The 22731-nt window shown below is 40.2% G+C and overlaps 2 protein-coding genes across 5 annotated transcripts in view; both read right to left on the reverse strand.

Annotated features, from left to right (window-relative positions):
* Positions 1 to 591: 591 nt before the first annotated feature.
* Positions 592 to 18312, reverse strand: secisbp2l (SECIS binding protein 2-like). 4 transcript variants are annotated; one of them, XM_015015911.1, is made up of 18 exons: positions 18062 to 18312; positions 13785 to 14002; positions 12836 to 13163; positions 12589 to 12727; positions 10274 to 10497; positions 9679 to 9703; positions 9456 to 9571; positions 9191 to 9301; positions 8968 to 9078; positions 8577 to 8744; positions 8339 to 8480; positions 8021 to 8196; positions 7758 to 7890; positions 6981 to 7143; positions 5115 to 5335; positions 4596 to 4750; positions 4226 to 4445; positions 592 to 3080 (listed from the first exon to the last, which is right to left on the reverse strand). In XM_015015911.1, the coding sequence occupies exons 1-18, from the start codon at positions 18080 to 18082 to the stop codon at positions 2446 to 2448; spliced, it is 3306 nt and encodes a 1101-aa protein (XP_014871397.1). In that variant the 5' UTR covers positions 18083 to 18312; the 3' UTR covers positions 592 to 2445. The 4 variants fall into 4 exon arrangements, with proteins under 4 accessions (XP_014871397.1, XP_014871398.1, XP_014871399.1 ...); XM_015015912.1 differs by having other exon boundaries at positions 9456 to 9568; positions 12589 to 12730; XM_015015913.1 differs by having other exon boundaries at positions 12589 to 12730; positions 13785 to 13960; positions 18062 to 18311.
* Positions 18313 to 19156: 844 nt separating this feature from the next.
* cops2 (COP9 signalosome subunit 2) overlaps positions 19157 to 22731 on the reverse strand; it is a 9973-nt gene continuing 6398 nt past the window's right edge. The window contains exons 10-13 of the mRNA XM_015015917.1: positions 20962 to 21059; positions 20805 to 20887; positions 20384 to 20442; positions 19157 to 19681 (exon numbers count right to left, since the gene is read on the reverse strand). Of these exons, the coding sequence (XP_014871403.1) occupies positions 19537 to 19681; positions 20384 to 20442; positions 20805 to 20887; positions 20962 to 21059 (385 nt within the window). The 3' untranslated portion in view covers positions 19157 to 19536. The remainder of the gene's footprint in view (positions 19682 to 20383; positions 20443 to 20804; positions 20888 to 20961; positions 21060 to 22731) is intronic.

The raw sequence follows: 22731 nt of genomic DNA on the forward strand, positions 1-22731 counted from the left end.
TAATTTTAGCAACAAATAAACTGTTGCAAGACGACATTTAAGTAACTGTGGCATCTGCAGAGTAAACCAGAAAGTTCGTATCTTTTTGTATGAAGTTTTGACTGGTAAGTTGTCAGAGCTTTTTCTCCACCTAGTGGTCATTTTATAAAACTACACCCTGAGTATGTCAACCTCATGCTTAAACTGAGACTAAATTTCTGTTAAAACAGTGGTGAAAACAATTAAAAATATAAACCTTTTATGCAACACAGTCGATATTTTCCAAGGAAGAATGATGTGTGTGTGTATATATATATATATATATCAGTTAATAGATGTGCAAATCTGGTGGATATGACAACTGTGATTACAGGAAGTGGCAGTATTACTTTTGGAAAGTATTTTATGTGTGCAAATCAATTGACTTGCAATTTTAAAAATAAATAAATAAAAATCTGAGTTTTCAGTAAAGATTAAACTTTAATCCCACCAGGCATCTTTGGAACCAAGTGAAAACGTTTTGAGTCGAAACGCTGCAGAAAAACCTAACTAAAGCTCCAGAGTATTTGTGTTGAAGCTGCGGGCAAAAAAATGAGTCATCAGTCCAAATAATTTACCTAAACAATATTTTAATGATGTTAATCATCAGTCCATATATGTTAAGAGTGTTAACATGATTATGAGAAACAGCCTCCAACAGTGTCACAAGTGAAGTACAGTCAGAGGGAGACGATTTTAAATATCCATAGAAAGACAACACACTCAAAATAGAATTACTTCATTGAACCGTTTTTTTTTTCTTTTTTTCCTTCTGTTTTTGTCGTTTGTTCACATTAGTTACAAGACTTTAACCGGTACTGTATTTACATAGTGCAAAAGAAGAAAGAAAAACACACACACATTAGCTTTCAATTACCACATCAAAACACTTTGATGAAAGTCATCACACACACACACACACACACACACACACACACACACACACACACACCGTACCTTTAATTAAACCAGAAATACTTTCATTATTTCAAAGCATGAAGTATACAGACAACCCCCCGGCACACGGCCTCACATGTTGCATTTACATCCCTTAATAGTCTGATTATTGATCAAATACCATTATCAAATTGGATTCCGACTGTTCACATGTTCAAAGTATTAAATGGCTTTAAAAACAAGATGATTGCCTTTTCTTTTTTTTTTTAATACAAATCTGAATTTTGGTTTTTCTTTTTATGCCTGTATTTACAGAAATGTGTCCATAAACTTATGTTAGACTGGAAACTAATTATCTTTACTGGTGCTTGAAGTTTGGGGAATTAAAAACAAGCAAAATAAAACTGCTTATTAAATCTGGAAGAGCTCCACTGTGATTAATTTCAGTGAAGCAGAAATTGATATCAGGGGAGCTATCAATGCGGTTCGGTTACCAGTAAACCGGTAAATTCCCAAATTTCCTAGACGGTAAAGTGGGAGTAAATCTCAAGTGTTTATAATAGCAGAGTTGTGTGGACAACAACCTCTTTCCCTTTGGGGGAAAATAAACACTTAAGAAAACAAATAAGGATCACTTTTCTTTCTTTTTGTTTTTCTTTATGAAGCACAGGTCAGGGATTTTACATTTCCAATTCATTGGAAAACCTCTAACACTTTCACACAAGGCAAGATCAATATGACAAACCATTAAATGCTTTAGTAGAACCACCGAGACAAGGTTATATTCACAAATCCTATTTTGCTTCTTAGAAGTAAAGTTATTCAAATAATCTAGATACAGAATGAGACACTCGTTGTTTAGACGTTAAAAACACTCTGTGGAGACTGATGGATGGGAGGGAGGAGCCGTTTTGGTTCCAACACAAAACCCCCCCGACACTTTTGAAGCAGATGACAAAACAGACTAGGTAGTAAATGCAAATCTCTCTATCCCTTAGTAAGCAAAATGAACGGGGGGAAAAAAAGAAAGAAAGAAACAGCGTATTTAATATACAGATAAAGCCAATGAAACAGCAAAGTGAGTCGAACGCATGAGTCTGTAAAGCGCACACACACACACAGACGAAATACATGTAGAGCTGTAAACCTCTTCAGAGCTCTGGATGAAGAAATATCCCCCAAACTCCGCATCGCTCTCAACACTTGCTCCCAGAAAAAGTCTCCGTAAAGAGTTCAGCTTCAGAGGTGAAGGGAAAAAAAACAAAAACAAAACAAAGATCAAGTTTCTCCCACCCTCTGGATTCAAGTGTTGCAGGTTCTGGGTTGAAGAAGGGAGGGCGTCCTTGTCGTAGTGTGAGGGGTGGTTTGGTCTGCGAGCTGGTCAGATCCTCTGCGACGTGTGTGAATATTGGTCGACGGGTTGATTCCTGAGATAATGCTTGGTGTCAGGGGTCACACACGGAGGAGATGGAGGGATGGAGAGTGAGCGAGAGGACAGACGGGACGTGGAGAGGAAACACTGGCGTGGCTTCAGGCTGAAGCTTTCTTCACTTCCACCTGTTCTTTTTCCTCCACCTTCGGCTCCGCGACGTCCGCCGAGTCCAGGTCGTCCTCGTCACCGCTCTGCCCCCTCTCCTCTTCGTCCTCCTCCTCGTCCTCTTCCTCCTCCTCCTCTGTACTTTCCTGGCTTTTCCCAAGATGCAGGTTTTCCAGGGTCTTTGACACCCAGGAATCGATGCGACTGCTCAGGGTGGGCACTTCGACAGAAATAGGTTCTGGAGTGTAGTCTTCCTCCTCTTCGTCCTCCTCCTCCGCCTCCTCCAACATCCCAGGGACCAGGGTGGAAGTGGTGGAGGTGATTGAGGAGGTCAGCGGCCCCCTGCAGCTCCCGTCCAACGATCCCGTCTCCGTGCTCTGAGAGGCCAGCTCCAGCCGGTCGTCGGCCCGGACCTCATCTCTCTCGGTGGGACCCTGCGTTGCGGGGCCCGTCCTGGGCTGGGGGGCAGTGGAGCCTGGAGGGACGCTGCTGCTGCTGGTGGTGGTGGTGGCTGCTGACGTCTCACTGCTGTTACTCTGGGAGGCTGCGGAAGCCGCGGGGCGACACGGCTCCGTCTCTACAGGCTCCAGCGCATCTGACGATTCCATCATGCTCCTCCAGTTCGTCTCTGAAGGGAAAAAAGAATAATTTGTGATTTTTTTTAATTTTTATTATTCATTTAGTTTTAAACAGGAGAAGAAGAAAAGAAAAATCGGGCTTGTAATCGGTTTTACAGCGAGTTCCTGCTCTCCAGATACCCAACATCACATTAGTATACACTACACACACACGATAGCTTATAAAATATAAGAAAACCAGCGTTTACACTATGAGCACCTAACGGTGATTACAAAAGAAGGTGTGTAGATGGACATTATACATAGAAAAATTGTCTATGGCTGTCACAAAATATTTAGAATCAGACATTAAACCCGACAAATCTATTAGAAAAACTGCAAATGTGTCAAACGTCAATGTAACAGTCATGTTTTTAGGATATTTCCCCTTTTCTGGGAATGAGAAGAGATGGGTCTCCAATTGTAAACGCTGCAGTAACCTCAATGTGTCAGCAGGTGGCAATAGCGTTGAGAAGCACACCAACCAATTCAAACCAAAGATGATTGAGAATGTGTTCTGCATTTTAGTATATTCTGTCCTGACCAAAAAGAAATGTTCTCTTCCTGTCACCTTGTGAAGGAACACACTTTTTTCCTCTATTGGATTAGTTCTGGCTCTTCTGTGGGGATTTGGAAATTCAGGAGAATCTTCATCATTTCAGCATTATTAGTCTGACAGGGTGCTCGCCTGTTTCAGATAGTTCAATTTAAATCCCTTTAAAGACTTTTTAAGACTTCTAGGAATGAAATGACACATTACCAGATCCATATGAAAATTTTAATTAAAAAAAAAATAAAAACATTTTATTGTCATCGATTCTTCACGGGAATCAAATGAAAAATAAAACTTGACTAAATTAAATTTGAGACCTCGGGCGAAAATCTAGTTGTTTTTAAGACCTTTTAATTTCTTAAATTCAGATTTTTCAAATTTTAGCTGTTTTTTTTCTTCTTTTTCAAAGACATTTTAAGACCCCACGACAAACCCTGCTCTGACAGAGACTCAGATTTCCTGCAAAACTCCAAATTGTGAACAGATATCTAGCTAAAGACAAGTCCGCTCTCATTCTTTTCTCTCCAGACAAGAGGAAAAAGTTAGCATAAAATTCAAACATAACCCAAAAAGCTATGGGCCAAATATGAAACATGAGCTCACCATACTCTTTTTCATTGACCTCCGAGATGGGCTCAGAGAAAATGGAGCAGAAAGAGATGGCGGAGGCAGCTGAGTGGTTGCGTGAGTGGCCCATGTGATGTGGGACCTTCTTGTCATTTTTCAGAGCCTCCTCGGCCTGCTCCTGCTCCAGGGCAGACACCATGTCCTTGTAGGCCTTCCTCGCCTCTTCTGTCAGCGACACCAGACGATTGAATAGACCCTGAGAGAAAGAAAGAAAAAAGTACAGCAAATAGTAAATAAAAAAAATCATCACAAATAATCCTCTGAAAAAATAGTTTTTTAGTCCAGAATAATACTGCAAGAGAAACGTTGAGAAATTAAGGATTTTAGAGCGATAGCGATGGCCTACCTCGGCCCCAGAGTAGTTAAAAATTCCCACAACACTAACAGGCACCAGCTTGTTGACGCAGCGTCCGAGAGCTTTCCTGCCCAAGGCAAACACAAACGGGATCTCTTGCTCCCTTGCCATGGCGATCACATTATACAACGCTTCATCCAAACCACCTGCAACACATAAAACAGTTGGAACCTCAAATCGCCTCAACAACAGGGTGCAACAACACAGGGTGCAACAACACAGTAATTTGGCTCAGGAGCATTCAGTACCCATTACACTGCTGGGTTTGGAATCCCTTTGCATGCGACCAATTATTCACACACCTGGCATTAAAATTATTTCACGACTTTTCTAGTCATGATTTTTGGACTGAGAGGGAATTTCTCTCTGCAAACATCCACACTATTGCAGCTTAGCTAGCATGCATTCACATTAAAAGGATTTACTTCTGTCAACGGAAGAAAACGACCCTCAAATTATTGACTGAATTTATCCCTTTTGCTTGAGCGTCCTACGCGTCCCGACTGTCACCTTTAGCTTGGATCTTCTCGCAGTTGGGAGAAATGATGACACACTTGATCTTGTGCAGCTTCATGTGCTTGGTGACCTCTCTGAGGCCCATGACCAGCCGACGTTTAGATTTGGCTTTGGTGGGGTCTTTCTGGTAGACCCGCTCCTGGAAGCGAACCAGCTCCTGCAGCAGCATAGTCACGCTCTCATCGATCTCCTTACTCAGGACTTGGTTACAGTACCTACAATGAGGCGGTGGGGGGGAAAGGTTATAGGTCATTGTTACGTTAGTGGTAAAGCCTGAAATAGTCACCATAAAGGACGAAGCTGCCTAAGATAATCTCAGTATTTAAGGAAAACATATAATTCAAGAGTTGATCTTTGAACTTTTTAACAAAACAAATGTTTTTCTCCAAACTGCTGCCTGGCTGCAGACCCCATTACTGCATGAGATCGCATTGCATAAGTCAGCTAAGTTTAGCGCCATCTGATCAAGTGTCGAATCCAACGTGGCGGATAAAAGCAGCAGAGTTATAAAAGGTTTCACTCTAAAGTTAGACAAATTTTCTGTCTGGTTTCCTTTTCAATGAATATCTGTTTATGGAAACATTTTGTGGCATGCCAGTCCAACTCTGCACCTGCGTGTGCTAATGAGCCGACTCGGCCAACCAAGTCCACTTCACTTCATGGTGCTTCAATCACATTTTATTGTGACGGTAACGTCGATATCTAAATGAATGCGTTATAAATGAGACGCACTCGTAAACAGGAGTTTCTAAACACAAGTCAATCTGGGGGTCGCATGGACCGTGACATTTTAAACAAAAGGGTGTAACAGAGTTTTTCTTTGGAGACGCAATCATGACCGAAAAAAAGTTTAATGCTATTTTCGTCAATATTCTGAAAACCTATAAAAATTAAACAAATAAATAGGAGCTTTATAGTACGTATTTTTGTTTTGCTACAAGTGTATCTTCACACACACTTTAAATGGCTAATATTTGCTAACATTTCATGTTGATTTAACATCAACTTTTGTTCATTTTTTTCTCACAATTAACAAAAGTTAATTTTGTTAAACTTTTGTTTGTTAATTACCAAGATTTCTTTCTTTTTTCTTTTTTTTTTTACAATTCACAGAAGTTGTGAAAAAAGTAGCTGTCATAGTGACTCTAATAATGTGCAAATAGAAACAATAGTTGTAGACTTAAGCAAATTAGCTCTAAAATAGCTTAAGAACCATCCTCGTGCTTTTACGTCAGGTTTTCAAGCCAAACTGTGGTCGTTGTTTAGCAGCTGGTAAAGAAAGCTCACACAGCTGCTCAAAACAAAAAAACACAGCTAACTGCGTATGTTTGCTGCAATTCATTTCAGAATGAATTGCCATTTTCAGAAAGAGGAAATGCCTTCAGCCTTACGGTAAAGCACAACAGATAAAAAAAAAATGTATCTGAAATATTCATCAAAAGGTCAACATGGTGTGATGTGAGGATTCAGCGTCCTGGCAGCTGGATCTCAGAGGAGGAGCTTTGGCCACAGAGGCCTTTTGGAGACTTTAAAAGAAAAAGAAACGAGCAGCTAGAAAGCGGTGGGTTGGGACAAAGGGCCTTTAAGTGAAAGCATGGAGGAACAAAGCTGTGTTTGAGACGTCAGGCATCCAGTTTTGCTAAGCGCTAGACGTTTGTGCCACACTCTACAATTCTTTATTGTCCTTTCCCACCCATTAAAGCCACCCCACTGCTTCTCACAGCCAAGGTGTTTTTGGAGTGGGACACAGATTTTGCTGAACCAACAAATTCTGCCCGCCGCATAGTCAATATTTCCATCCATTAAAATACCAGAGGTTGCTAATAACATTTCCACGTGGGGTCGGAGCAGGGCACTCACTCTCTGAAACGCCGGCTGTGGATCTTGGTGATGGCGTTCGAAGCCATCGGGCTGCCGATCCCGGAGCTGGCAGGAGAACCCTGTGACACCGGGGTGATGCTGTATGGGGAGTTCTGGCTGGCCGGGGACAGGGAGCCGTCGCTGGGGACGCTCAAGCCGTTTTCTGTCACACAAACCACCAGCAGAAACGTTTTATTAAAAACATTTCGACTTAAAAAAAGTTTAAAAAAAGTTTATGGCAATAGTTGCATGTAGTTTTATAATTACTTAAAATGTGTAACATGCAAGATGTTTTACAGAACCACTTGCAAATAACGATTATTTTAATAATCAATTAAACTATCAATTATTCTGATGATTAATCAGATTTAAAGAAAGGCACATTTGAGATTTTTTTTTTAATCTAACCACTTGAGCCTTTTTTAGACAATCTTAGAAATACACTAAAATATGCAAATGAAGTAAATTCTTCTTAAATAAGAAAAAATATTTTATAACACATCATTCCTTTACTAAATTAAAACCTATTTACAGACAAAGTTTTTTTTTGTTGTTGTTTTTATCTTAAATGCAAAATTATATATCTTTTTGTACAATCTTAGCTTACTTGCTACTCTGACTACGTTGTTCACAATTCACAACATATTAACCACATTTTTTGGATTTCTCCAAATTATTCCTTTCTATGATTCGGTATCAACGCAGTAAAGTCTGCAGCATTTAGTCGAAGAGCAAGTTCCCACAAAACGAGAATGATCCGCGTACTGATGAGCTCACCTTCCTGGGACGCCGGCTCACGCGACAAATCATCGGTAAACTGGAGGCACTCATCTCCGTGCTCGTCAGGGCCTGCAGAGTCTTGCTCTGCACATGACTTTCCTTTCTTCCCCTCGCGCTCCTTTAAGATAATCTAGAAAAGCAAAGGAGGGAGAGGAGAAGATTAATCGACGTATAATTCCGCAAGAAACAAAAACAAGGACAAACAAGTTTTTATTTCTTTCAGCAACTCAACTGCAGATTATTAAATTTAATTTGCTAACTTTTTTAAGGGCAGTAGGGCGTTTCACTTTGGGAATTTCTCTCTCCTTCCCCCTCTTTACTCGCGGCGCGGTGGAATCCAGAGCGTTGTGTGGGGCCGAGAGGGCTTGCTGGTGACCCCTCAACATGGACGGCACGCTGGTGGAGCCTGAGCTGTGGAATGGAGTGGTTGTTCCAACTGGGCAGAGGATGAGAGAGAGGGAAAAAACTCCACAAGTTATACTAAAATAAAGGGTATCATGTGGAAAACTCCAGGATTAAGCTGTTGACTTTATGTGATGTTTTTATTGACGTGTTTCATCCGCAAATACAACAAATACCTGTAAAAGACAGTGGCTTCGTATTTGTGAGCTGTCTGGCCTTCATGGCCTGCTGTTGTTTTTCCAAAGCAGCCAACATGTCTCCTAAGTCAAGCTCAACTGAGGTTTTACTCTTCTTCCCCGCTGCTTTGGTGAACGCTTCCTGCAAGAGCACATGCTAAACCAATTAGAGGTCGCAGAGGAGCAAAACAATATTATTGCACGTACGGCGCTGTGGATCAGAATGTTTCGTCCACACCTGCAATTTCTTCTGCTCCATGCTGATTTCAGAATACTCCTGGGCAGTGGCCAGAGCAGCTGCCAGAGCCTTCTTCCTCTGACTCTTCGCCCTCTTGGGAACGGAGGTAGTGATGGGAATGGGTGTCTGCACAATGTTGATTGGAGAGTTTTCTGGTAGGTCATCCAGCTGCAAAGCGTAACCATGATGATCTTAGTCAGAAACACCTTTTTTTTTTTTTTGCTACCGAGCAGAGACGTTGGGCAGCCCGAGTCCAGAGCTCTAATTTCAAAGACGACTCAAAAGCAGAAGGATTTCTCCAACACGATGAAAAAGACTCATCAGAGGCGGTTTTGGTTGATGAGATATTTGACTGTAAACCTACAGAGATGTAGAAAGAGATTTCTCTCACCAGATTTTTAGGCAGTTTAGGTTGTGTGTGCGTCTGCGCCGGTGCAGGCTCAGGTTTGGTGCTGCGTTGGACAGATCCTCCAGCTGCAAGATCCGGAAACTCATCCTCATCCTAGAAAATGCGCGGAGGTCGTTTCAGTTTAGTTATTTTTGAAACACGGAGGGGCTGAAATGCCTTTGTCTTGCTAAAATTCACACGGAAACAGACCAATGCTTCATCTAACCTCAAAGTAAAGCGGCTCTGGAGTGAGATCCCCAACAGTGACCACTGCTGGCTGGACTATTTGCTCCGACTGGTTGGATGTTAAACGTCCCGAGTAACCATTATGGAAATCCTGGTGGGAAAACAGTAATTCAAGTAAATAAAAGGGTTTACCCATCACGACTTGTGGATCTACTCTGGTAAGGAGGGCATGATGGGGAAGGAAGTTAAGCTGACTACAGTCATAACCTTCGTCGTTTAATTTAGATGCCGTGTAAAAACTTTACCAGTGGCAAGTTTCTCTGTTCAGGAATCTTCCTCTGATCGGCTCGGTGGAACTGGCCATTCCGGTCCCTCCAGTACTTCGGAGTGGCCTGAGATGCTACATTTACCCAGGTACCTGCTGGCAAATAAAAGAAAATGTTAAAGTACAAGAAAAATTAACATTTAGCAGTGAAGTATTATTCCTACATTATAAAAAAAAAAAAAAATCAGAGGGATTAAACTTACCTGTCACCACACCAGTTTCCACTCCCTAGGAAAACCGAGACATAAAATAATTTACATCTGCAGATATATGAAAATACACAGACGGCGTGAATGTAATTGTGCAAGAGTTCATTTCCTGCAGGGCTGACAGAAGTATGAATCTGATATGATGAGCATTTAAAAGGTTAAAACAATTTCAGATATAATTAAAAAAATGTCACACACACTCACCTAAAACTACCTCTCTGATTTACTTAATTTAATATTTTAATAATCCAGGAGAGTTGCAGTTGTTTTCACACGTGTGCCTCAGAAGATAAACAGTTTGAAGATTTTAGTATTTTGAAGAATTTACACCCTCCTTTACAACAGGACACTTTAAGCACACCGTGTTAAACTTTATTAATGTTAAAGCTAACAGGCAATTTGAGTTATAGGTAAATTTAAACTGATCACAGTCACAAAAAACACAGCAACACACCAGGATGCAGTGATCCGGGTTAAAGGATGGAGGTAAAAAAAAAAAAAAAATCTAATCAGTTCTGTATAAACATCTAGTTTTTTTTTTTTTTTTTTTTTTTTTAATCTTCGGCCAAGCACAGAAAACTCAACATACCATCGGTGTAGCGGTGTTCTCTGGAGTTCGCTGTGCCACTCCAGTGGCCTGGTTGTGTTTGGGACTACAGTAGCCGCTGTCGCTGTCAATATCTGCCTCGCTGGCGCCCTGCTCGTTGTAGCCTTCAGCCAGGTGAGAAGCCCGTCTTCTCTTTGTTCGGTTTTTCCACATCTGTGGACTGACCTGCTCAGAGGCACAACGCCCCGTCGCTTCACCTGGGAAGTCTGAGGTGGGCGAGAAAAAAAAAAAAAAGATAAGCCTGTACTTTTCATTAAGAGACACAGACCCTGAAGACCTAGTCCAACTAAACAAACACTAAGAATGATTAACATTAATGGGGTTTGTGCACCGTTTCCCCCAGAGTAAAATTCAAGCACTTTTCAAGGTAGCTTTCAAACTTTTACACCACCACAGACATGTTCAATTTACTGATATAGGATATAATTTATTACTTTTATTAATACAATCTTGTGATAGTATTCTATAATGCATGGACATGGTAAACAAAAGTCTCTCACACACCCTATACACTTGACTGGACCAAGAACAAAACACAAACTTAGCAAAAAATAAAAAATAAAAAAATGAATAATATTGCTTAATGAAATGTAATATAAGCCAAACTTTATTTCAATTACACAGATCAATAAGTCATTGAGCTATTAGGAATAATAAATACTTATTACACTGAAATAAACCTAACAAATAGTGTCAAAATTTAACCTTCCTGTTAAAATTAAATGCTAAGAAAGAAGTAACAAAAAGATATCTGAAAATATTTCTAGCATTTAGCAGACTGGAATAATTTTTGGTAATTCTCTAAACAAGAGAGAAATAAATGGTTGTGTCCTTTCATTGGGTGTATGAAAATTTCCACTGTAAATAAAGTTTTCTAAATTTAGGCTTTTAATTAAATGTTAGATTGCACTTCTCAAGTCCTTTCACGGACTTGATTTACACAGAAATCAAGCACTTTCCAAACCTTGAAAACACCCAATTGAATTTCAAGCATTTTCAACGATTTCTGGCACCCATACAAACCCTGCATTCAGAAAACCCCAGCTATGATAAGCTATTCACATAAGGTCATTCTCCCAGCAGAGACTCGGTTGGTGACATCATGTGCTGCACACATGTTCCCATCTCACACTGGAATCTCAGCATTCCAGTTCTTCTAAAGGTTAAGCCGAAGCATCGTCAACATCGACAATAACAGTAAGAGCGGTGCCAGACATCGCTCTTACTGTTATTGTGTCCTTAGCAGCCGACAGGAAAAGCACTTTGTCATGACGTAAAAAGCAGAAATCTTTTAATAACCCCGGAATGTGGTCATCGTACGCTTCAGTCAGCAAGAGGACTGAAGACTAATCCTGGGCTCACATGAGATTTTCATGCACAGCATGATAACCATCAGGAAAAATACGACACAGGTAAATCAAGCCTTTATAAGCTGGTTATAAATTCTGGTTATCTGCTTGTGTAGCCAGCTTAGATTTAGCTGCTTAACAAATAAGTCACGTGAACTTTAGCTTTACATAAACTTTAATAAACAGTTATGGGCAGTGCTCCTTTAATTACCACCCAGTGACTGCCTGCGTAGGCCTGTCACGATAACAAATTTTGCTGAGCGATTAATTGTCTAAAAAATTATTGCGATAAACAATAATATTGTTTTGAGACCTTTTGACACTGATTTAATGGAAATGACTGCATGCTATTTCCTGCCATAGATACACTTTATTTTCAAAAGAACACATAACACTGGAACTGATAAACTAAAACAAAACAACCAAAAACAAAAATAAAATGGATTCTCAGTCTCCATTAACAAAAAACGTACTTGAATAAAAACTAAACAACATAAAGCCTAAGTGAAAATAAATACGGCATTCAACCAAAAGAGTGCAGATTATGAAGTCTGTATACTGTATTGGCCTTCAGTAATCACTAGATTTAAATAGAGAAGACGGGCACATCTGACTACCTAATGCAGTAGTTCACACTGCACGATTTTTTGCCCCTATTTTCTCCTTATCACAATCGTAGATTGTTGGCCGATGTAAGATTGTCACTGGTGATTTCGTAACCGATCATCCTGTAGTGTGACGTAGATCGTCGTGGCCGCTCCGATCTAAATACGGGGTTTTCCCCAACTGGGAGCTTAACGCTGAATGTGTCAGGTAGCCAATCAGAAAGCGAGGATTCTCCTCCGTGATTTCTGAGGGGAAATTATGGAGGGGAATTCCAAACAGCTGACACAGCGCAAAAGCAGTTGTATTCTAAAATAAGTGTCATAATTGTCGTATTGTTCTTACCGGTCTGTTGAGCTGCGTCCACCAACATAACAGTCTTGGTCCGACCGTCAGGTGTTAATGTGCACACCTCCTTTTGCACGGCAACGTTTCTAGTCGGAGGCCGACGACCTCTTGGAGGCTGGCAAACACCTAAATGCGGCTGCTGGAGGAAGTGGAAAAACAGATGTTAGCCGTCCGTTAAAGCTACAACGAAACGGCCTCGATGCAGCAGCAGAGTGAGTGGAAAAACCGTGTTGAAGCTCCACACCTTAGTAAGAACATTCGATCGGGGAATGCCTCTCCCTCTCTGGCCGGCCATACCATACGTAGGCCCCAGCTGCAGAGGCCTTTCACTGACATCCGCTGACACGGGACTGACCACCCCGGCTTGCACTGGACCGGCGTACGTCCCAGGGAAGGGCTGGTAGAAGCCCATCACAGGAGGGCACGGCGCAGGCATGATCTGGTAGTAAGCGTAGTCGTTTGAGACGGGAGGCTGTGGGGAAGACAAGATGGGGTAGGCCAGGTACGGACCTCCAGGGCTGGGGTTAGGCTGCGGCCAGCGCAGCTCCCCTCCATTGTACATAGGATGTTGCCTGTAAAGAAGCAGACAGTGAATGTCCCGGTTGGTGATTTCACTAAACACGCAAAACTGAATTAACTCAAGTCCAGGCTGAACAAGGCCCAGATTCCTTTAGCCAGAGCAGTTTAACATGCATGATGTTTTTATGTTTGGTTTGCTCCAAGCATGCAACACAGTAAAGGAAAATGCTGATAAAGATCAACGTGACATTTCCACAGCCTCTGTCTACTATAGTGGGCATTTCCTTGCATTCAAATAGTGGGAAAGGAAACAAAGAAACGGATGCGTGCAGGATACAGACGATCACTGCGGACAAAGGAAGAGTCGATGGAAACATTACAGTTTACTTTGGCTCAAAATAAACACCAAAACTGGTGAGGCGTCCAGTTCTAATTGGAGAACAGAGGAATCTGGTGTTTCTGACAAAGTATGATGTCTAAAAAAATATGACAATAATTCAGTTGTGAAACATAACATGGGGGACACAATGTTCTGCTTTCAGCAAACCACATTGTGAGAAAACATGAAATCAAATTGTCTTAGGTCAGCCATTTTAGGGCTTATAGAGTTTGATTAAAATGAAATACACGTTCTGGTGCTTTTTCACCCCTCCACAGTGAAAACGGCGCGGTACCTGTTGGGTTGGTTTTCTTGGACGAAAGGGTAGCAGGTGATGAGGTAGCTGGGTATGGGTGCAGCCTCCACCCCTCCGCCGCCTCCTCCTATACCGACGCCTCCTCCTCCTCCTCCGCCGCCGCCCGCCTCGCCGGAGAGACTCATGCTGACCAGTGATCCTTCAAAACCTTTCCTCTGTGGGATAAATGGTTCCACTTCAGGTGAAAGCTTCACATCCTGCACAGATGCAAACGAGCAACCGTTACTGCCGCACGGCGAGCGAAGTCGAGCAATCGCGGCTGCCAAGATGCATCTTGAGAAACAAACAGCTGTAAACGGCAGAGATCGGCTCGTCAAACTGCTGCCGGGATATCGGCGAACGGCTTGGAGAGGAGGGATCTTTTTCGTGGCAGCTCCCGACTCTAGAGAGGTTATGGCCTCCCGTCACATTTGCCCGTCATGGGCTAAAGTAATAAGCCTCGACAACAAAAAGGTGAACAGCTAATTTACAGTGCTGGGCAAAAGTCTGAAGGCAGCCCGCAAATATTTACACTTGGACTTATTTAATCCAAGTATAAAGTTCTTTCAAAGCTGGGTCGAGCATTAGATTCCCAAACTTTCTGGCAGAATTTCAAAGTTCTCAGTCCTTGATTTTTTTTTTTTAATCATTATAGTTAAATAAAATACATATTTTGTATTTTTTTAATAAATATACAAATAATCATTACTGTCATTACTAAAAGACCATCAATCCAGATATTACTAACATTGGTGGCAAAAGAAACAAAAATGTGTTAAAAATGATTTGATCTTATTTGATAGTGGATCAAATTATCACTATATTAATTTATATCTATCAAAACTGATCAGTGGTGAGAAAATTATCAATTCAGTTTATAAAAAAACTTTTAAAAAATTGAAAATATTATGAACAAAAGTAACTAAGGAAAATCTTTAAAACCCCACGAAGAAATTTGAAGGACCCTACAGAACTAGGCTCCTTTAACATTTGGATTAAATAAAATGAAGAAATACAAACGCTGCTCTGTCATTAATATACGTTTGTAGTCTGTCGTTAAAATTATTTTAGAGATAAGTTGTTTTTCCAAAGTCAGCTTACATGATAACACTGCACCTCAGAGACAATCAGTCCCCGCACCTTTAGGTTTATAACTTTATTGTGTTGAGCTGATCACAGCTGGAGGTATATTTACTCTTAGCGATGCTGTCACTTTACAACCCTGCTTGTCATTAACCATAAAAAAGTCACATGATACAAGGATCACAATTTATTTTTTCCATTATGACATATTACTTTCTTTTCCCCATGACGCATCACTGACAAAACTTCAAACCAAAACTAAAAACAATGCCTAAAAGCATCTGACAGGAGGAAATTCTGGCTTTAATCAGAGCAAACTATTCTTAGAAAACTCTTAGCCAACCTACATTAATCACATCTACTTTTTTTCCACAGAAAAAGTAGATTATCATTTTATTAGAAGTGAATGAAATTCTCTCTAATCTCTAAAATACACCAAGACAGTGATAAATGCCAACTCTGTAATCATTTTCTTTCCCCTCAGAATCATAAGACTCTGTTTTAGACTGACGTGCTAACTCCGACATGACGTCGTCTTTGTTGTAAAAAGTTAATGACTGCTCACAGCAAGAAAAAAAGATAAATACTTTGAATGCTCTTCTTAATTATAGCTGTTACTTAGAAAACGGAATCAGCCAATGACAACATTGGCAGGTCGAAGCTTTATATTAAGAACAAACGCTGGGAAAATGGGCCACACATTTCTGATTGATGCATTGCTACATTATGACTAAGGGTCCTAAAAGCGAATTACCTCGTTAAGAGAAGTTGGTTTGCTTTATTTCTGTAATTATTTTTAAACTCGCAAAATAAAGCGAAGAACAAGAAGAAGAAAGAAAAAAAACATCTAATTATGCCAACTAATCATTGCCTTCGCCAGCGAGGCGAAAAAAAAAACATCAATCCAGATTTTAGTAACCTTAGTAGGAAAATGAGCTGAGTGTTTTTCGCCTTTATCTTTTTAATTAATTTTTATTATTTGTTCCTTTTATCCTTGGAACATTTTCTCTCTGAGCGCTCTAGTTAATGACAAGCCTTTAATTAAACAGACGTTACAAAGTATTCACCTGATCCGAAAATCAATGGTTTTGACATCTGGAAGCATCGTTTGTTATCTCCCAACACCCTTGGCACTTGTTGTCAAACTGTAATTTGCCATTTCGCAAAGAAAGAAGAGGTGACAGGGTTCAGCGTACAAAGATGTCCCCTTTCTCTGAAACCGTGGTTGTGGTGGATGAATGGAGTTTCAGTGCAGCCACTGGATGTTGCACAGACAACTATTGTCTCCCACTGTTGGTGTTTGTGGGTGGTTTCTTCACTTTCCCCTTAGGTGACTCTGAGACCTCAACCCGTCCAGCGAAGATAGAAGTCTACCAGATCACCCAGAAGGGCCAAATTACGTTTAAAAACTGAGATTTCTTTTTTTTTTTTTTTAAGCTTCTCAAACCCAACACAGCAGTAATAGTCTTCAAATCCAAAGTATTTAGCAGTGCAGTAGCTCTGGACTTGTGCGATCTTACACTGTTGCTGATAGTGTGCCGCTATAGGATTAAGTGTGAGAGGATAAGGCAGGCACTGCATCACAGGATTAGCTAATTATCCAAAAGGACACAACATGGACTTCTCATTTAATTCTGAAAAAAAAAAAAAAAAAAACACAGGGCATACATAGACAAGTATGACCATAGACAGATATGTGGAGGAAAAACCAGAGGATTCATCTTTCCGTTCAACCATGGGTGGATCAGTACGTATGTGTGAGATAGAGGGAGGGTCGCTGAGAAAAGCTGCGATTGTTAAAAAGGACAATGAGGTCAGACCCAGATGTGCATCCGTTTGGGATGACAGAACCAAGCTAAAACGACCGGGCGTCTCTGATCTCACCAGCTTCTGTTTGTCCAAGCATTCATCCTGAAACCATGGGAGAGTATCTGATTTTACACTGAAATTGAGCTATGTGTGTGCAACACAGCGTACTACAGCTATGTAGACAGTTTTTTTATTTTTTTTTATTTATTACAAAAAGAGCTGACACCTATCATGGCATTGTAACAGCAGTTAGGTTTTTAGGGCAGGATTAAATATAAAATAAAGTAGATTACTTCCTTATGTGCTTAAATCACTTAGTGCCACAGTATCTATGAGTCCTGTTTGCTTCTTGTAATCCAGGCTGCTTTCTAAGATCCTTGCGCCACAGGTTATTAGGGTTTGGAGATTAAAACTCTACATGTCATTACTGTTATTGGTGTTGTTTTAACAAATCTGAGAATCCTTAATCCTAATGTCTGCAGACAACGTCAGAGGTACTAATGTGTTTACTGCTTAATTCACTCAAGTCAGCCATTTATGTAAGACGTGAAAGTTCATTTAGCACGACTCGTTCGACCAGCTGTGAGTCATGCAACACTGCTATGTAAGGATTTTAGTGGCAGGTTAAATTGAAGGTTTGGCTTTTAAACAGGGAGGAAAAATCCGATCGCGACCAAAGTGAACTTTCTGCATAGCTGAGAACTGCAAAGGAATGACAGACATGCAGAAGAACCAGACATTCCTCTCCTGATGGTCCACGCACTGAAACGTCTCCGCCTCTCTTGACAACAACACTCATGCATACACTCCTTTCTGACAGAAACCTTCCAGATCTGATCTGTCTACATCCAAAAACTGATACAAAAGCGAAGCAAAAAAAAAAATAAATAAGTATATATAACGAGGTTACACCAAGAGGCAACCGCGTCTTATGACAGCTTAGAGATATTAAGTTAGCTTCTGCTAGCCAACAACGCTAGCCTGCAACCACGGCGGAATAAAACGCAATGGAATGCGGTTATAATTATTTATGGTAGTTTGGTGACATAAACCACACCACAAACACAGTGGCTAAATAATAATACGGCGTTGCGGGTTCGTAAGATACCAGTAATGCTGTTTTTAGGTTAGCTTATTTAGCTGTCGCCTGTCTCAGAAAACACCAAAGCCTATCTCTCGGCTAGTATCGAATAAGATTCAAGAGGGCATTTGAACGCAACAAAAAGTGACGACGCAGTTGTTATTAACAACAGTGGTTGTTTTTTGGGCAACTGCAAAAAAGTCAAAATTTCGGCCTCGATAACCCAAACTAACGTTGCCCCGTTTCTTTCCACAGGCTAAAGCGTTAGCTGAACCCATCAAAAACAGAGCAAAATAAACCGTACCTTAATGTCACCAGCGTCCATGTCAGTCACCGACTCCGCCACAGATCGTCATTGATCACTATGTGGACACTGTCAGGACGGAGCCCATTTTAGTTTCTTCATTGTAAATAATATCAACCACAAAAGCCTAAGAGCGACTCGCTGTTCACACGAGCTCCACCGTTAACTGTTGCTGCTGCGTCAGCTGCGAGCGTGAAGCGCTGTCTCTGGCTACAAAGGGAAAACTGCTGTCGATGAGGAAATGGGAGGGGCTCAGCATCATTTCCCAGCCGGGGAGTCAAACAGAGAGCCGGCGAGGAGGAGTTTGCGGTTCAATTCAAGCTGTACTTGACATGCAGGATATTAACCTACTAATAAACATTGCAACCCGCTTACGTTCAACTAAAACATTCACACTTTAAGGCAGATATAAACACAACATAGTTGCTTGGATGCCGTGAATTATCTAACATTTTTCATACTTAATAAACTTAGCTAAGTCATATCCTATACAGTACATTTGTCAACAGTTAATGACGTGTTTAACCAAATTCGCACAGACTGGTGTTGCATGACGTTACAAACACCTTTCTCCGCCAGTTAACGGTTACGCCCCCCCCCCCCGCCCCCAACAGATAAACTCCCCCCTCGCCGTTTGTCACCGCTCCCACCCAAATCATTCGGCGGCTGACTGTGAAGGAAGGGACCCAGTTATCTGAAACGGAAGCTGTCAAACTTTGGATATATATATAATCAGAATTACATAAATAAGTCAGAACTCGCACCATTTACAGACATTAAGATGTTTCAATGTGTATTCCATTTTCATAAGTACGAAATCACCCATGGAATTTTTAGGTCCTTTCTAAGGCTTTAAGTCTACTTAGTACGTAATTTAGCTATGTAGTAAAAGACCGCAAGAAAAAAAAAAAAAAAAAAAACATAACTTAGTTTTGTGATGCAAGAACTCAACATGAAGTTAGATATATAAAATTCTAGTTTCAACTAGGCCTTACTTAGATAAAAAAAAATGTTTCAAGAGTGAATATCTCATTCGTAATTCCACATTTATGTTAGGACACATTTTAAACCTGCTACCCGAAAGCAGCTCAGACCTTTTATAGTGCCGAGGGAAATCAAGTTTATTAACAGGCAACAGTATACATTAAAATGTTGTGTACAGACTTTCATACACATTTGAACTTTTTATACAACCAAGATATTTGTCTGCTGCACCTGAAAGATACGGCCAATCAACATTTTAAAAAAAAAGAAAAAAAAAAAAGAAAAAGAAAAACAGGAGTCTGTGATTTCCTCCCATCAGAACAGAAAGAAACATGTTCCTGGGGTTCATGGAGTCCTCGTGAAACTGATGCATTCTCAAAACCCGAGCTGTGTATCTCGTCTGAGCAGATTTACTCGTAGAAGCACATAAGCATATGTTATGGATGTATTCAAACATGCCATTTTCCTTTGTCTCTTTATTCGATATGCCATCATGTGAGCTTGCTAACAATGGCTTGGTTCAAGGAGTTCAGCTGATTTGTCCATTTGTCTAACGCTGTGTAGCGAGCGCCTCCTCTTTTCTGGTAGTCCAGTTCTAGGAGCTGGTTGACCTGGTCGATTCGTCCATGGATCGTGCTGTGGAAAAACCAAAAAAAGATTAATGTTTAGTTCATTTACAGGCAGGAAGATCAGGTAAATTTATCATCACAAATACAACAGATGACAAGAAATCAGTTGGCATAAACAAAAGGAAAGTTACATTAAACAGGTGCTTTCACTTCCTACTGTCTCAGTTATTGTTCATTTTTACAAGTGAGACATTACAGCTTGAATATGGCATTGTATGATGATGCTGAAAAGGTGCATATGGTCTGCAACACTGCTTGCATAATTAGCACAGATCAATATAACATGCACACAAATGGCAGAAAAGAAAAGAACCTTGCACATAGCATCCCACTGACTTCCCTGGTTTGTGTTCCCATGATGCATCCTGCTGCCGTGTGTTTCCAGGTAAACCAATGTTGCAAATATGCAATTTATTAAGTTTTTCTTCTGAAAGTATTACATTTCAGTCTTCCAGTAACTAATGTAATATTTCCTTACCTTAATTTCCTGAACTTCCACTGTACTTGTCTGAAACCCTTTCTGAAAAGGAATGTTTAAGTCCTAAAAACGAGCAATTAAGCCTTAATTACCGTTGAAACAATTTGCAACGCTTAACTCTTACAGGTCAAGGGATTCAAACTATGAGGAAACATTGCTATTAACAGGAAAGCAGGTGTTTTTTTTTTTCTTCTTTTGTGCTTGTTCTTGGCACACAAAGGCCAAACTTACTTATCCAAGATGCACTGCACCAGCAAACTCTCCACGTCGCACACGTCAATGTTTAACTCCTGAAACAACACAGAGCAGACATGTTCTCAAACTGGTTAAAGATGTGTGAGTAATCACAGAAAAGCAGCACATGAGTGGTGCTACATTGTAGACACTCTGTAATGTCAGAGACAGGGTAAACAAAACATCAAATAAATCATCATATGAAGACTACAATTCTGGATTCCTGTAAGTAATTTGTAAAAAAATAAACGTTTGAGTAAGTAGATAAATCTGAGTTCACAAGTAATGATTTGGTCAGGTAGCCATAAGTTTGAGCGTTTGACATAAAAATAAATAAATAAATAAAAAATAAAAAAATCTATCAAGTCCTAAAAGCAAGTAATGGTGCCAAAAAATAGGCACATATTTTCAGACTCACCTTAGAAATGAAGGGGATGTGTATTCTTGTGTATGGTTTGATGAGTTTGATAAGGACTTGAGTTCTAATGTTACGCAGGAGCTCTGAAACGTCACACAACATCACATGTTTTAACGACTGCGCAGGCAAAGCGACTGCGGTCACGTCCTCTACTCACCCTCTATGTGCTCTCTAATGAACGGGTCGTCCATTATGTTGCTGTGATTTGTCTTCAAGATTTTCTCAAACTCGGTGATGTCATTGTTCTGGTAGGCGCTGAAAATAGAAAACAGTCTCGGTTGTTTAAATAATTCCCATGTTTCTGGGATCTCTGGGACTTCAGTTCCCCTTCCCAGCCACCCCGAAGGTCATCAAACATATTGCAAAATATTATATAAATATTTCTTCTAAACTCTATTCTTGTAATAGCTTTGGGTTTCCATTCTTAGTTTCTTGTTTTATCTTATTAAATCTTAGACATGTTCACGGATATACTGACAGTATCTGGTATCTGTGTAAACACTGGGACAAAAGCTTGCAAAAAAAAAAAGAAAAAAGGAAGCAGGAAATGTGTAAAAGCTTCACATTTCTACAAATTCTATAAAGTGCCTGGATAAAGAACTGTTCGGTCATTTGCAGAGAATGGTTTTAGAAACATTAATGTCCTTGCTGAAGCTAAGCTATAGATGATTTTCACAGAGACAAGAAAAACTACTCACACTGGTTGTACAGAGCTTACAGAAAAATTCACATCCCTTACGTGTTTTCATGTTTTATCTGATTTAACGACATAAAGCAGCAAACAGCTAAAGCAGAAGGAAAACGTACGTTGGTTTTATTTTATCAAAATCTAAAAAGAAAGTGGTGTGCACACATATTCACCCCATTAATAGGACAACTTTTTAAATCACAATTTTCATAGTATCGCAATAAAAGGGACTGAGTGCATATAGACATCACACTTCATTTGCATATTGATTGTTTGGTATATTTTTCACAAGAAGTTTTTAAATCTGGTATTTTTTAAAAATATATATATTTCACATTCATCTGTTGCTCTGCATCGAGTCTGTCTGAAAAAGTTCCAATAAATTTGTTAGCCGGAATGTGAAAAACCCAACAGAGCGTAAATACTTTTGCAAGGTGATGCAAATGTGGCACGGTGAGCATCTGACCACAAGACAAAACCTTTGCATGTCACACATTGATTCATATCAACTTCTCTTCTTATCATTACAAACATATTTCTCACCAAACTCGCTTCACTCTTAGGCCATTGTCTAAAAAATTATTGCGATAAACGATAATATTGTTTCAAGACCTTTTGACACTGATTTAATGGAAATGACGTAATAATGCATGCGATTTCCTGCCATAGATAGATACATTTTATTTTCAAACGAACACATAACACTGGAACTGATAAACTAAACAAAACAACCAAAAACAAAAATAAAATGGACTCTCAGTCTCCATTAACAAAAAACGTACTTGAATAAAAACTAAACTTAAAGCCAAAGGGAAAATAAATATTGCATTCAACCAAAAGAGTGCAGATTATTAAGTCTGTATACTGTATTGCCCGTCAGTAATCACTAGATTTAAATAGAGAAGACGGGCACATCCGACTACCTAATGCAGTAGTTCATACTACACGATTTTTTGCCCCCATTTTCCTCTTATGACAATCTTAGAACGTTGGTCGCTGGTGATTTCGTAACCGATCATCCTGCAGTGTGTGGTGTGTTATGGTGGATGTCGTGGCCGCTCCGATCTGAATCAGGGATTTCCCCTGACTGGAAGCGTCAATGCAGCCCGTTGAATGTGACAGATAGCCAATCAGAAAGCACGGATTCTGCTCCGTGCTTTCTGAGGGGAAATTACGGAGGGCAATCCCAAACAGCTGACACGGCGCAACCCAAAATCCAGCGGACATTGGAGATGATAT

Source organism: Poecilia latipinna, unplaced genomic scaffold (assembly GCF_001443285.1).
Source record: "Poecilia latipinna isolate Pla-1442-1.1 unplaced genomic scaffold, P_latipinna-1.0 Scaffold1966, whole genome shotgun sequence".
In the NCBI taxonomy this organism is placed as follows: domain Eukaryota; kingdom Metazoa; phylum Chordata; class Actinopteri; order Cyprinodontiformes; family Poeciliidae; genus Poecilia; species Poecilia latipinna.

Excerpts from the sequence above, each read along its gene's own strand:
- secisbp2l (XM_015015910.1), bottom strand. The coding sequence starts at position 18,082 with ATGGACGCTGGTGACATTAAG. Across the intron at positions 12,731-12,835 it reads GATCGAATGTTCTTACTAAG|CAGCCGCATTTAGGTGTTTG; the intron begins GTGTGGAGCTTC and ends CACTTCCTCCAG. Across the intron at positions 9,572-9,678 it reads GGAAACTGGTGTGGTGACAG|CAGGTACCTGGGTAAATGTA; the intron begins GTAAGTTTAATC and ends TTTATTTGCCAG.